The sequence below is a fragment of the Elephas maximus genome, chromosome 26 (genome assembly GCF_024166365.1).
Source record: "Elephas maximus indicus isolate mEleMax1 chromosome 26, mEleMax1 primary haplotype, whole genome shotgun sequence".
Lineage (NCBI taxonomy): Eukaryota > Metazoa > Chordata > Mammalia > Proboscidea > Elephantidae > Elephas > Elephas maximus.
The window spans coordinates 7,311,947-7,326,680 of record NC_064844.1 but is presented as its reverse complement, the minus strand read 5'-3'; the positions used below and the strand labels follow the sequence as shown (position 1 = coordinate 7,326,680).

At 41.4% G+C, this 14,734-nt stretch overlaps 1 protein-coding gene across 5 annotated transcripts in view; it reads left to right on the top strand.

Moving 5' to 3' along the window:
- The window catches only part of EML6 (EMAP like 6), a 264,701-nt gene that overhangs the window by 162,470 nt on the left and 87,497 nt on the right, over positions 1 to 14,734 (top strand). For all 5 annotated transcript variants that reach the window (XM_049870655.1, XM_049870656.1, XM_049870657.1 and 2 more), the window contains exons 14-17: positions 2,380 to 2,498; positions 4,730 to 4,916; positions 6,069 to 6,174; positions 14,178 to 14,271. In XM_049870655.1, coding sequence (XP_049726612.1) covers positions 2,380 to 2,498; positions 4,730 to 4,916; positions 6,069 to 6,174; positions 14,178 to 14,271 — 506 coding nt within the window. The remainder of the gene's footprint in view (positions 1 to 2,379; positions 2,499 to 4,729; positions 4,917 to 6,068; positions 6,175 to 14,177; positions 14,272 to 14,734) is intronic.

The following is a 14,734-nucleotide window of genomic DNA, read 5'->3' as shown; positions in this document are numbered from 1 at the left end:
AGTTTTTTTTTTTTTTTTAACACCTACAACTTCTGAATTTTTTTTTTCCTTGCAGAAACACAAGTAAGTACAGGATTTTTCGTTTTCTCAGATTATTAAAGCATATGCTTTCTTGATAACCTCTGACGTGTGGTGGTTTGCTTGTGAGCTGCGATCCAGGTTTCTCTCTGAACTCTTGACGACCGTTCTCCGTTTAAAGTAAAAGCCCAAATACAATGGGCATTCTCTCTCCAGTCAGAAACCATCTCTAGCAGAAAAGTTGGGCAATTACATCCAAATTGGGTCTTTTTTTTTTCTTAAATAGACATTTTACTTTAGCACTAAGCAGTGAGTGCGAGAAAAGAGTAGTCTTTCAGGGGAATCTGGACACGTATCGCTGGGTTATGGTGAAAACCGTAGGACCCTTGTTTTCTTCCTTGTCGTTTAACAGAGGTGTGTGGAGCAGATTCTGTACAAGGACACTGAGTTAATAAGATTTCATTTTTCAGATACATCGGCCATCACTGTTATTTTGCAAGCTTTCTGTGTAGGCCTGTGGCAGCTGCTGTGTGTTGAGTGTCTCTATGGGAGCCCTGGTGATACAGTGGTTAAGAGCTCAGCTGCTAACCAAAAGGCCAACAGTTTGAATCTGCCAGCCGCTCCTTGGACACCCTAGGGAGCAGTTCTACTCTGTCTTATAGGGTTGCTATGAGTCGGAATCTACTGGTTGGCAATGGGTTTGGGTTTTTTGTTGTTGTTATGGCCCAACCCTAGGCTTTAAACACACTGAATTCAACCCCACAATAACCCGAAGAAATGAAGTACCTTACCCATGCCCACATAACCTGTAATATTATAATAAGAATGCAGTTCTGAGCTTCTCTCCAAAGCCCATGCTCTGTGCTGTTTGGCTTCGCCTCTGTATAGAAGCACTGAGGTCACTGCTTTTTAGGGATTATATATATTTTTTCCAGCCCCTAATCACCACTCATTGAATCAGTATTTGGAGAACTGGATTAGCACCAAGGCAGTCCAACTGAGGACTGGAGTCAACTTCCTGGTGAGATCAGCTTGACTGTGTCCCTGATACAATACACTGTGTAATACGATGACGAAGGAGAATGAGTTGAAATTATTAATTTGGAAATACCCTGTTTATACTAACCGTATGATTTTATAACCTGATATCAAGGGGAAATGAAGCATAAGTAAAATGAATGTAAAATATAAGGGGAAAAAAACGTAATTTTCTGCAACTGGAAAGTTTTTATTTAATAAAATGCTGTTAATAAAAGAATGAAAAGGCATGACTCTACTGAAGTCTATGCCCACGATTTATGTATTCTCCTGGATGCCTTAATTACTAAAGCTGTCACATATATTATTAAATTTATGTTCCCAATATTCCTGAGTCATTCCTGAGCAGGAATAAAATTCTACAGATAGAATATTGAGACCCACAGAGGTTCTGAGACTTCTTCAAATAAGCCGTGGAAATGCCAAGGCTGGAATTCAATGCCGTAAAGTAAATCATTTATGAGCTGACAGAAGCATCCTGAATTCAAGGGGATGATAATCTTCCAAAGCTGGGTTCATTGCATCTGTAGTCGACAAAGTAGTGATAAAATATCTGAACTTTTTGTTTTTTTAAAGATTTGGTCAAATTCTAAACAGTCTTTAGTATAATAAAGTTTCATGATTTTTTTTTTAGTAATATAGTTTGAGCAAATTAAAACATGCCTTCAAGAAGGTAAGAAATTATTAGTAAATTGTATTTCATCTTAAATGTGTTAAACTGATGTTTCCTGATAGTAGAGCATAAAAAATGTGGTCAACAACAGACTGATTTTATGTATATTTGAATTGTAGACAATGTTCTCTTAGACAGCATCACATTTTAGGTCAGAGGTTAGACCAAGAGTGACCTTTGCTCTATAGCTCAGTCTGATCCGTCAAAACGCATGAGGCCGTGAAAGAAAATAATTCCAAAGATCAATTCTAGAAAAAATTCTCATGATTCATGAGGCTCACATATTGCAAACATCAGTCATCAAGAGATTTATTGCCTTAGATGAAACTATACCAAAATATTTTATTTGTATTTTTATTGATAATTCCTTTCTTACTCACCAACAACTTAACATCATATTTTCCGGATATAAATTACCTAAAAAAAAAAAAGCAAATAAAAATAAGAAGAAAATTATTTTAAATCCTATTGACTTAAAAGATATTTCATGTTAGTTTGCTCGTTAGAAGAAAGTAAAATTCGACCCCACGCCGTATGTTCTCAAAAACACTGTACTGAAGCAGTTAAGATTTTCTGAGAATGCCAAGATATTGTTGTTTTTGAAACCTGAAGAAAAGAGTCTCAGCTAAATGTTTTTGTTACACTTTAAGGTTTACAAAGAAGATCTACCTCAGCTAAAGCAGCAAAGTAAAGAGAAAAACCAGGCAGTGCCCTTCGTCAAACGAGAAAAGGCTCCTGAGGACAGCTTGAGGCTCCAGTTCATCCACGGGTGGGTGGCCTGTCCCAGTGCCTCGCACACCTTCCCCTCTGCCTCTGCCCAGCCGGTCATCAGCCTTGTGACCAGGCTGAGGCGGCCTCCTCCCTTCAGTCCCCTCCCTTCAGTCTGGTCCTTCTCTCCAGGGTGCACTTAACTGTGGTTAATATTTTAACGTGACTCTCTGTCATGTTTTCTCAGTTGAGTTCTGTGGCCGTAACGATGTGATTGTCTCCAGACTTTTCATACGTAATGTACTTCCATGATGGATGTGTTGATGGTGCTCTTTGCTACTTTACCTCTTTCTCACCACCATCTTTTCTTCCTCTGCCCCCCAACTCCAGCCCCTATTCTATTCTGCTGGCTCCACACTAGGATAACACTTTCTTCAAATATGAAGAAAACATTATCTCACATACGCCCAAAAATAATTTTTAATTCTGCAAAATTACACACAGCTTTGCACATTTTAAGTTGACATCTAAAATTCTGCACCATAAGTTTAAACCTTTGTGAAGAATATGATATCTGGTGTATTATAAATACATCAGTCATTTAAATGGATCCAATGGAACCTGAATGTCAAAGAGACTTGATTTTCTTTCTCATCCATTTAAAAAATACATGAACAAACACTTCTATAACAGTAAGAAATTTTACTTCATTTATATTTCTCGTTGAACTTCTAGTTCCATTCTACTTCTTGCACAAAATTTTACCCTAATGTAATATTTTTATGTTTGGTAGTCTTTTATTGCTCATCCTATCATAGCTTCAGTAAGAAAAAAAAGTCCCTAAGTTTAATTTAAATTTTTTTCCTATGACCATAAGACTCTTAACTCTACTGTTCAATATAGTAGCCACCAGCCAAGCATGGCTACTGAGCACTTAAAACGTGGTTAATCTGAACTGAGATGTGCTGGAGCCCTGGTGGCACGGTGGTTAAGCACTTGGCTGCTAACCAAAAGGTCGGCAGTTTGAATATACCAGCTGCTCCTTGGAAACCCTATGGGTAGTTCTACTGTATCTTATAGGGTGATGGCAACGGTTTGGTTGTTTTTTTGGAAGTGTAAAATAGATACCAGATTTCCAAGACTTAGTATGAAAAAAAGAATGGGAAATATCTCATTAAAAATGTTTTGTATTGATTACATGTTGAAATGAGAATATTTTAGATATATTGAGTTAAAATGTTACTGAAATAACTTTCATCTGTTTCTTTTATCTTTTTAAATGTGGCAATAGAAATATTTAAATTACCTGTATGCCTCACATATTTCTATTGACAGTGGTGCTCTAAATGTTAACAATTTTTTCTAGCTTTAATTATTGTTACAATTATTAGTAGTAGATAGTTCACCAAATCAATATAAGTATATTACAAATTCTGATGAACAAATAATTCAACATAGGAAATTTTATTGGAGATTATTTTAATAAGATGGAATTTTTCAGTGAATTTATATATCTGAATAGATATAGATATAGGTATAGATGTAGATGTAGGTGTAGATATAGGTATAGATGTAGATGTAGATATAGATGTACATGTAGATGTAGATATAGGTATAGATGTAGATGTAGATAGATATAGATATGTAGGTGAGAATGAAAGCTGTTTTGTCATAGCAACATTATTATAAGCCAAAATTCACATTTTGATTTTGATAGATCATTAAAAAAAATTTAGAGAAATATCAGCTGACAAGTCAATTAAGTCTCTTGTCAATTTTGTTAAGAGCAGAGAATTGGAGATCACCAGGGTTGCAAAGAATTCCTTACCCAGTTGTCAGAGTTGTTCACTTTCAACATCTGCACTTGTGTTTTGATGTGTCCCTGTGTTTTGGCATTGCTGGAAGGCCCTACACCCCAGGGCAATATGCCCCAGTGAGATTCTGGAGGGGCGAGAGGAATGCTTTCCTGCAGAGGAAGGCAGTTGTGAACGGGTAGGGGTGGGAAAGAGAAACCTGCACCTCATCACGGGCATCCTGTCAGATGATCAGTGTTAAGAAGGAGCCCGAGGCGGTAGCTAAGGATCTGGGAACAGATTCTGTTAAAATGATCAGTTATCTGTGTGCCAAGCCCTCAGAAATCTTCACGCCCCCTTTGTAGATGGAGGTGACTACAGGGACCCTTGGGTTCCACTTGTCTACTTCCACGTCAGCGCCTTAGCTCTACCTCTGACAGCTGCACCGCTCCTTGGCGCTTGATTTAACTGCTAAATGTTTCTTGGACCTGTGCTTCAGGTACAGAGGCTACGACTGTCGAAACAACCTGTTGTACACGCAAGCCGGAGAAGTGGTCTACCACATCGCTGCGGCTGCCGTGGTGTACGACAGGCAGCAGCACACCCAGAGGCTCTACCTGGGCCACGACGACGACATTCTCAGCCTGACCATCCACCCCGTGAAGGACTACGTGGCCACCGGGCAGGTGTGTGCCTCTCCTACAAGACTGGGGCCTGGCCAAAGAGATAGACGGTTTAATTTTGAATCCAGTTTACAAATTAGAAACTCGGAAAATACTTGGTACAAAGCTGCAGGGGGGCAGGAAGCTGAAGATTCAGCGAATGCTGGGTCATTTCATGATGATGAGAGAATCAGCCAATGTCAATTTAATAACATTCTATTGCAGACTCTCTATTTAATAACATTGCTTTCAAAAGAGAAATCAGAGACTGTCTGCATTCACCCCGAGGAGATATTGCACTCTGCACTGTAGTCGGTGAAGGCAAACCAGTGACAAACCAGCAAGCCTATAGCCACTGCAGAGGGAGCTGGGCACCCGCAGAGCAGGACAGGGATTAGCCAGATTCTGCTCACTTATGCACAGAGCTTTAAGTCCCATTTCCCTTTTAGAGCCATCACACCCAGCAGGGTTTTTATTTTTCCCCCCTGTGTATTATAAGTGAGGAAGACCACTTTATTATTATTATTTCTCCCTATTGTTGGCAATTAGTGTGACGTAAGCTCATATCCCTCAAGAAGAATCCACCTTACTGACAGTCAAGCCATGAAATTGCCATTTCCTGTGGGGAGATGGGGAGAACTGGGGCCAGATATAATTGAGATGAATGCTGTGGGTGGAGCCATAACAACGTACAGGTGGATCCTTGCCTGACAAGTGGAATCTTGTGTGGAGTTGAAGAGGTAGAGAAGGGAAAGTTAGAAGAAAACCAACAAAAACAAATCCCAGTGGCTGTTTGAGCCTTAAATGCTCCTTAGCTGGGAGCCAGGCGCCATGTCAGGCTCTGTTGTCACCCACCTTGATGCCTGGACGAGGTACTTATGACTCTTTGTGCCTCAGTTTCTCATCTGGAAAATAACGGGGCTGGACTAGATGATTTCTAAGGGCTCTTCCCGCTCTCCAAATAACCTACGTCTTCATGTCTGAGCTCCTTGAAAACCCTATGGGGCAGCTCTACTCTGTCCTATAGGGTCGTTATGAGTTGGAATCGACTCAGTGGCAGTGGGTTTTGTTTTTTTGTTTTTTGTTTTTGATGTCTGAGCAGCACTTGACTCTAAGGAACAAAACCATCCTTATGATAATGCGTAAGTAGTTAATACGCTCATCGTATTGTTTAAGGTTGGAAGAGATGCTGCTGTCCACGTGTGGGACACACAAACTCTAAAATGTCTGTCCCTGTTGAAAGGCCAACACCAGAGAGGAGTGTGTGCACTGGATTTTTCAGGTAAGCCACAGCTTTTTACCAGTCACTGATAGCGCTTTCCACGTTCTGTGCAGGTTGTCTTACTTTTGTTTTTTGTTTTTAACATCCTCGTATTTAGTTGAGTTCTGCTTGTAATAAGGTAATCTCCTTAGGCTGCCAATTGTATATGTGAATGACTCACCCCCCGTCCTCGTCCTCCTCTTTCCGCCTCTCCCAGCCATTACCCCAAGCTCGCACTGTGCTCTCCCTTGGCTTCCGTGATTTGAATCCAGAGCAGCTGTCGCTGTTGAAAGACTTAGTTGCAAATGTCTGGCAGTGACTCAGAACATCAATTTCATCTCCCCAAACCAGTAGGAGCGCCTCACTTCTGATTTGAAACAGAAGGAGCTGGAGGGAGGCCTGCAAATTCTCTGAAAAGGGACACTCTACAGAAGCATTGGTGTTCTGGAAATAAATTTCATATTGGAAAAAATAGAACTGAAGCTCCCGTCAACTTAATTTAAAATTGGAAAACAGTACTACAAAAATACTAACTAATGAACATCATTTTCTTTCGAGTAAGGCTGTTTCTTTAAGCTAGAATTCGAGAATGAGGACCTATCAAAATAGGTATTTTTACCTAGAAATTTTTAATAATCCCAATTGTAGAAATTAGATCTGTAGAAAAAAATTCTAAACTTTCTACAGAAAACTGATTATATATACACACACACACACACACACGTATATACGAGCCCTGATGGTACAGTGGTTAAGAGCTTGGCTGCTGACGAAAAGGGTGACAGTTTGAATCCACCAGCCACTCCTTGGAAACTCTGTGGGACAGCTTTCCTCTGTCCTATAAGGTTGCTGTGAGTCGGTATTGATTCGATGGCAACAGATTTGGTTTTTTTGGTTTGGGGTGGGTGTATATATTTTATATATATATATATATATATATATAAAGAGAGAGAGACGGTCATGGTGGCTCAGTAGCTAAAGAGCTTGGCTGCTAACCAGAAGGCCACTAGTTGACTAGTTAGAATCCACCAGCTGCTTCTTAGAAACCCTATGGGGCAGGTCAATGGGTTTGGTTTATATATATATATATTTTTTTTTCTTTTTTTGCTAAATCCCATTTAAGCATTTAGTATTGCAGTGTGTACATTATTAGTCATTAAATCCTGTGACTCCACAGCCCCTATCTCTCTGATGGCCTTCCCTCTCATTGTCCCTGTTCAAACCCTCACACACTCTCATCTGCGCCATGGTAGTAATGCTGGTCTCTGATCCCATCCCCATTCCCGTCCAGTTCATCCTTCCCACTTCTGGAGTCTTCTGGCAGCATAGTTACCACAGACTGCCTTGACTAGCTGGCTCGGGGTGGAGCCCTCGGTTGGGTATTCACAGCTTTCCATGATCTGGCCTCACCCCTCCTTTGCCCTGTTTTCACCCAGTAGCCTGTTCACGCTCCTTTACACCTGCCTAGCCATCAGGCTTGTATGCGCCCCTGTCCTTCTCTTGCCTGTGTTCCTTTGCTCATGCTGAGCCCATGTGCCTTTTGAAACTCTACCATCCTTTAAGACCATGCTGGAAGTTTTTTTCTCCATGTTTTCAGACAGATATAACCTGCCCCTTCTGCATCCCTTTGCCAGCTGTTGTTGTTGCTCTTGTGGCACCTGCCCGAGCCCATGCGTGGTTTTCTGCGGCCAGTTCTCATATGCCCTTCACATCCAGTCAGCTCCTTGGGCAGCAGAGCCATCTCTCTGGTCCCCACTGAACATACCACAGAGCTGTGGAGATAGATGCTACTCAGATAATGTTGTGAATGAATGAGTGAGGCTTTGCTTAAAGCACTTTGTCTTGTGTTTTACTATTACTAGAACTTCACATTATAAACCAAGTTTGGGTGAAAACTGTCTTTATCTGTTCTCTGGCCAAAGCAGCATGGTGCAGTCTGGTGGTTGTGGTGATGGTTTTTTTGTAGTGTGCACATTCTCACGCTCTGTAAACTACTAGACAAATGTGAGTTGTTATTACCGGCATTAGAAGTTACTAATACCATCTGTGGTTACTGAATTAGCAATAATCAAGGCTGAACTGGTGGGGCTGGGAGTAGGAGAAGGCACGAGTACCAGGGAAGAGAGGATTACTCAGCACACGACCTGCCAGGTGGAAGCCCACCTAACACACCCAATAAACTTGCCAAAGTTTGGTGAACATGCAGGTTTCCAGTGGATGTGCCATGTGTCTGGATAAAGCGGTAAAATCTAAAAGGAAACCGTAACCTGCATGCAGTTGTGGTTCTGTCCCAAAGATGTGGCCACGTGAATGCATTTCTTCTGCTTTATTTTTTTTATAGTTCCACTCTTAACTGGCCGAACTACACTTTCCCCAAAATTGACTTTGCTAGCCGATAGACACATGTATACTTAGTATAAAAATTATCTTAGTAAGTATGCTTTAGAACGGTAGTAAGACAATAGCAAAAATAAATAAAAATAATGAAACCTAAGTGTTTACAGGATTATGGCGAATCCAATATACTCATATTTTTTGTGGCATTGAAAATTGACTCAATAATTCTAGCAAACAATTTGGCAATGTATAATAAGAGCTATAAGTCAGAAACACAAGTATGTGGACTCTGGGTATTTCATACATATTTCTAGGTATCAAGCTAAGCACCCAGAAACCTAGTACTGGCATTTCAGAGAGCTCACACCTCCTCTGGGCTTATTAGTTTTAGAGAAGAAAGACTAAGAAGTTAAGTGAACTTAGAAATCTTCCGCCCTGAAGGTGCCCCTTCAAACCACGTTTGGGGTGGGGGGGTAGGGCGGCCCTGCCAGATGCTCTAGGAGGAGATGAGGAAACCCAGAGCAGCTGATTCTGTGGCTGCTGCTAACACCCATCTTGGGCAAATGAAGAAGTACCCGGAAGTGAAATATTTTCTGCGTAAGAAGCGCATTTCATTTTTAATACGCTGCCTATTCCCCAGATAAGAGTCACTAGCGAAGAGCCCCTTTATTCAACAGTTGATAGTTTTAGAAAACACCAACATAAGGACTGTGCAGGGAGAACTTTCGGGAATACCGTGTTTGATTCGTGATGGAGAATGACCACATACACGAATGGTGACGTTTGGTTGATCTTTATGGTTCCTACGGTGCCTCCTGGAGGTATGAGCTGAGGCCTGTCTGGTTTCACTGATCTCCATGGAACTTTGTTGTATATCAGTAGAGCTTTTGTCTTAAGCGAGCCCCTACACTACTTTACAGACCAAGAATGGGGGTTGAGAGAGCTTGGCGGCGTGTCCTGGGTTAAAAGTCAAGGAGTCGGAGATCCAGAGTTAGAACCCAGGTCTCCCAGCTCTAGGTCCAGGTGATAGCCACCAGGCCAGGGGTTCTAGGCTGGTGGGAGCTGTGGCGGGACTTCTCCCTCCCCCATCTTCATGCCTTCTCCTGCCCCACCACCAGGGGTGCTGGTGTGAACTTTTGCTAAGAGATTCCTGCCTGGAGGGTGGACACACTCCGTACTTCCCTACTCCCTCGGCCCAGTGGCAAGCATCTCGGCTGCCCTTCCCATTCTCCATATAAATGTGGAGGGCCAGGGAGTGCTTCAAGGCCACCATGTGAAATAGTCCCTAGGAAAGAGACCCCTGTCCTGGAACAACCACCCTAAATCACACATTGATCTGAGTAGGAGCAGCAGCACTGTACCTTCCTTTTGGGAACTGGTAGAAATGAGAGTATGTGTAAGTCAAAATGTTACCGTTTAACCACGTAAACAACATAACCTTTTCTTAGCTAGCTGAGGACCCCATCTGTGTGCCTCAGTACCCCCATATCCACTTGTCTATTGTAAGTCAGCTTCATGGGGCGGGGTTGGGGGAGAGGGGAATGTCATGAAGACTTCCTGATGGCATGCTTGTCTCCTAGCAGACAAAGAAATTGTCCTGGAAATATAAAGCAGTCATAGGGTGTAAAATCTCAACAACAAAGAAGCAATTGTGCGCAGGGATTTAGATTAATCTATTCTTATTACTTTTCTTAAAACAAGAGCAACAAAGAAAGATTTCTAATCAGAAGCATTTCTTACAGCAGGATCCTAACTCTGGATTGTGTGGGCAGGAAGGCATGGATTGATATTATCTCTCTGACTTGAACATGACTTTAGGTTTGTGAATTCATCATCACTGCCGGGGGAATAAGGAATGATGTCTGTGTTGCAGTAAGGAAAGTGTTTCCACGTGAACAGAAAACCAGATTAGGAAAAGAAAAGTTCAGCCCCATAAATATTTCCAAGACTAAATATCACTCACTTTTTTTTTTTTTTTTAAACCCCTCATGGAATAATACTGATTCCCACAAGGGCACCTCTAAGACTAACTTGATTTCATTGTGTTCTGTTCAGAAAACCTATACATTTTTAATGAGCCCTGAATAAGGGGACCAAACTGTAATTGTCTGAGTAAGAATTTTCTCTTTCTAATTTGCCCTTTACTGTTGATACTAAATGTCAACAGAATTATTTCTGTGCTATGTCACAAAGCATCCATAATTAATACATACTGTGACTTGAAAGATTGGAAAGGACATTGCCCAGACTCTAAAAATATGACTGAAAATTAAAAAACCCAACTAACTGGCCAGGAAACAATACATTTTCAAAGCTAAGGCCAAGCCTCTACAGAGGAAATAAGAACTGAGAAAAAATTAAAAGGTTGCCAATTATATTTCCAAAAGGTGTGGTACGCAGAAACAGCGAACACCTGCAGAATTCAGGACAAAGTCACCATCCCAGTGAAGAGGTATGTTGTCGAGGTGCCTCTGAGCTTCTACTGCTTCTTCCATTGCTGCTCACAGGCGCCTCCTCTTACTGGGCAGGAAGGTGGTGTAGCTGTGAGGACCAGCTGATGGGGCCTTGCAGAAAATCTAATTAAAAAAAAAAAGGCCCCCCCCAAAAAAAAAATCAGTTTACCCTGAGGTCTTCAAAAAACATAAAACCTTAAAAACTATCATTTTCAACATGTGGATGCTTACGTGCCAAGAAGGACATACTAACATAGCTATGCCGATTAGAAAACACAAACTGTGGAGTTCAGGAGTGCACAAAAGAAGAGATGCTGGATATTTATGAACATTAAAACAATGAATAATTGTATAGCTTTATAACTTAGTACGTTCCCCTGTCCTTTATACCATCCGTAGGCTTAGTCCTTCTTTACCTTCCTCCTCTTCCGCCTTGATGTCACTGCTATCATCAAGGTTCGTTGAAAACTAGCTCCACGTGAGGATCGCAAAGGGACTGATATGATCACTGTCGTGAAAGACCCTAAAGTCTAAAGAGGGAGAGAGGAAATGCCAATAAAATAAAACCACCAAATTCAGTCATACTAATATAGAAACATAACCAGACTAAAAAATAAATAAATAAATAACAAAGAGATGTGGAAAAAGAAACCTAGTTGCTGATAGAAAGGCGTTAGCAGTCCCTTCTCCCAAATGCACGAAAAGGAGACTTGGCCCAATTTAAAGCCTGGTAACCTTTTACCTTTAAGCAGGGATCCCTGGTGGTGGCAATGGTTAAGAGCATGGCTGTTCCCCAAAAGGTCGGCAGTTTGAACCCACCAGCTACTTCACAGGAGAAAGATGGGGCAGTCTGCTCCCATCAAGATTACAGCCTCGGAAGCCCTATGGGGCAGTTCTACTCTGTCCTGTAGTGTCGCTATGAGTCAGAATCAACTCACGGCAGTGGGTTAACACTTAAGCGTAATGGCAAGTCATTAATTGTGATTCAAAAGACACGATTTGTTCATAATGGTCACGTTGGGGTTACATAGCCCTTTTGTCATTGTTGGGTGCCAGCAAGTTGATTTTGACTCACAGTGACCCCATGTGATAGAGTAGAACTACCCCACAGGATTTTCTTGGCTGTAATGGTTAAGAGCCATAGCTGTTAACCAAAAGGTCAGCAGTTTGAATCCACCAGCTGCTCCTTGGAAACCCTACGGGGTGGTTCTACTCTGTCCTATAGAGTCGTTGCGAGTCGGAATCGACTCAATGGCCACGAGTGTTTTTGGTTAATCTTTATGGAAGCAGGTTGCCAGGTCTTTTCCTGAGGAGCTGCTGGGTGGGTTCCAGCTGCCAACCTTTCGGTTATCACCTGAGCGTTTAAGCATTGCGCTACCAGGGCTCCTTGTCATCATCTAATACTATAGTAGCCTGAAAGGGCCAACATCACTTTCAAATCCTTGACTCAAACGCAGCAGTACCTGAGGGCTGGGGAGGATTGAGCCAGATTGTTCTCTTTGTCTCCTTCCTCCAGAAAAGAAGGCGCAGACCACCTTCCCTCGTCTGCTAGGGAAGGGTATCTGGCACAAGCAAGGGCACTCTGGGGTTGGACACTGGTTAGAGTTTGGGGTAGGGTTGCCAGACTTAGCAAATAAAAAATACAGGAGACCTACTTAAATTTGAATATCAGATAAAGAACAAATAATTTTTTAATATAAGCTTGCCCCATGCAATGTAAGCACAAATACTCAATTTAAATGTATGGAACACACTAAGAAATCATTCATTGCTTACCTCGAATTCAAATTCAGCTGGACTTCTTATGTTCTATCTGGCAATCCTAGCCTGAGGTCTACCCCAGCCTACCTTTGAAGATGCAGCTGAGACTCTAAGGGCACTGGGGAGAAGGAGGTGTTTATCACCTACTTGTTTCCTTGCCCAGATGGAGCCCTCTCTTGTCAGAAGGAAAAAAATAAATAAATAGACAAAACCCATTGCCATTGATTTGATTACAACTCCTAGAGACCCGATAGCTACCTTGTACTGGTGGCACATTGGTTGAGCGCTCCACTGCTAACCTAAAGATCAGCTGTTGGAACCCACCAGCCGCTCCACAGGAGAAAGATGTGGCAGTCTGCTTCCACAAAGATTACAGCCTTAGCAACCCTACAGTGCAGTTCTACCCTGTCCTATAAGATCACTATGAGTCAGGGAAGAGACCCCACTAAACTGACACATGCTGAGCTTGCTCACAGCCTGGTGTCCCAGCAACTCACAGGTAGGGTGGACCTGTTGGCCAGAAGAGGCTTCTCTTTGGAAGCAGGCTTGTGAGGAGGTAGCAGAGGACAGACTTACTAGCTGTACCTCTTCTTTCTGAAACGGAAAAAGCAAATAAACCGTTTTAATTTCAAGTTTAATTATATATGCAATATATTTTTAAAAGTTTTTAGAAAATGACCTAAATGTCCAACAGTAGAGAAATAAGTTGTAGAAATCATTATATGTAATATATAAATGTATTATAAGTGAATATTTAATAATAAGGGGAAATGTTCATGACATAATAAGTGAAAAAGATTCGATAATAGTACATCAATATGATCCTTTTTTTTTTTTTTTAAAGCAAATTACCGTAGAGAAAAAAGCTGACAGAAGTGCATCAAATATAGGCCTAGGAATTTGGGTGATTTTTCTTTTCTTTTTTTCTTTATCCCCCCCAAAAAACCTGTTGTCGTTTGAGTCCATTCTAAATGTTTTATATAACAAGCATACCACTTTTGAAATAGAGAAGCTAGGAAATTGCATTTTTTTCATTATAAAATCATTTTTGGAAAGTATTTTTGAAGTTAAATTCCGTTTCTAAAATCGTGGCAGGTTAAACCAAATCCAATTTTTTAGAGCTGAAAATAGACTCAGTGTCACAAAGCCAAAAGTCTCTTCCAGGAAATGTCATGAGGTTTGTCGGTCACAAAATAGACAAGGTTATTGTGACTTACCTGAGAGGCGCCCTCCTCGTCCTGTGTCTCAGATTCCAGTGTTGGGTCAGCAGTTTACTTCAGCAACCAGTTATTATGCATGAGCAAACTCAGCTATTACTCGTTCACTGAGATCCCATTAGTATATGTATAACATGTTTGAGCCTAAACAATGTTCTCATGGTCAATTTCTGGCTCTTCATTATAGTATATATGAAACGTTTTTGTTTTTCATTAAAGAAATGAGTCATTTGATATTTGCATTGTTTTCATACAGCCGATGGAAAATGTCTGGTGTCGGTCGGCTTAGATGACTTTCACAGTATTGTGTTTTGGGACTGGAAAAAGGGAGAAAAGATAGCCACAACAAGGTAAGAAGCCACCTGCTGACACCATGTTCCTGTACAATAGTTTTCCCTTTGGGTAAGAGTTCATCTTTAAACTCAGATGAAATTCATACGGAAAGTTTAACACCTAGGTGAAAACATCTCACAATATTTCACGGTGCAAAGCCCAACTTGGAGCACTTGATGTTTGTTGCAGGGAACTAGAAAATTCTGAAGTCCTTTCCAGACAGTTATCCATCACTTTGGTTTTGGTAATATATGTGAGGTCCATATCAAAGCTCTTGCCAGCCATAAAAAGCCGCTTTTCTCAGGCTAGTGCCTCACCCATGTTTTTCCACTGCCTTGGCATCTGGCAAAGGGGTGTCAATGTCACTGGAGTCAGGAGCGCCATTTGTCATGAGGCCACAGCGTGCTGCATGGGGGCCCCCGTCGTGCGCATCTGCCACTCTCTTTCAAAGCAGACAAACCATTCCCCTAATCTCCACAT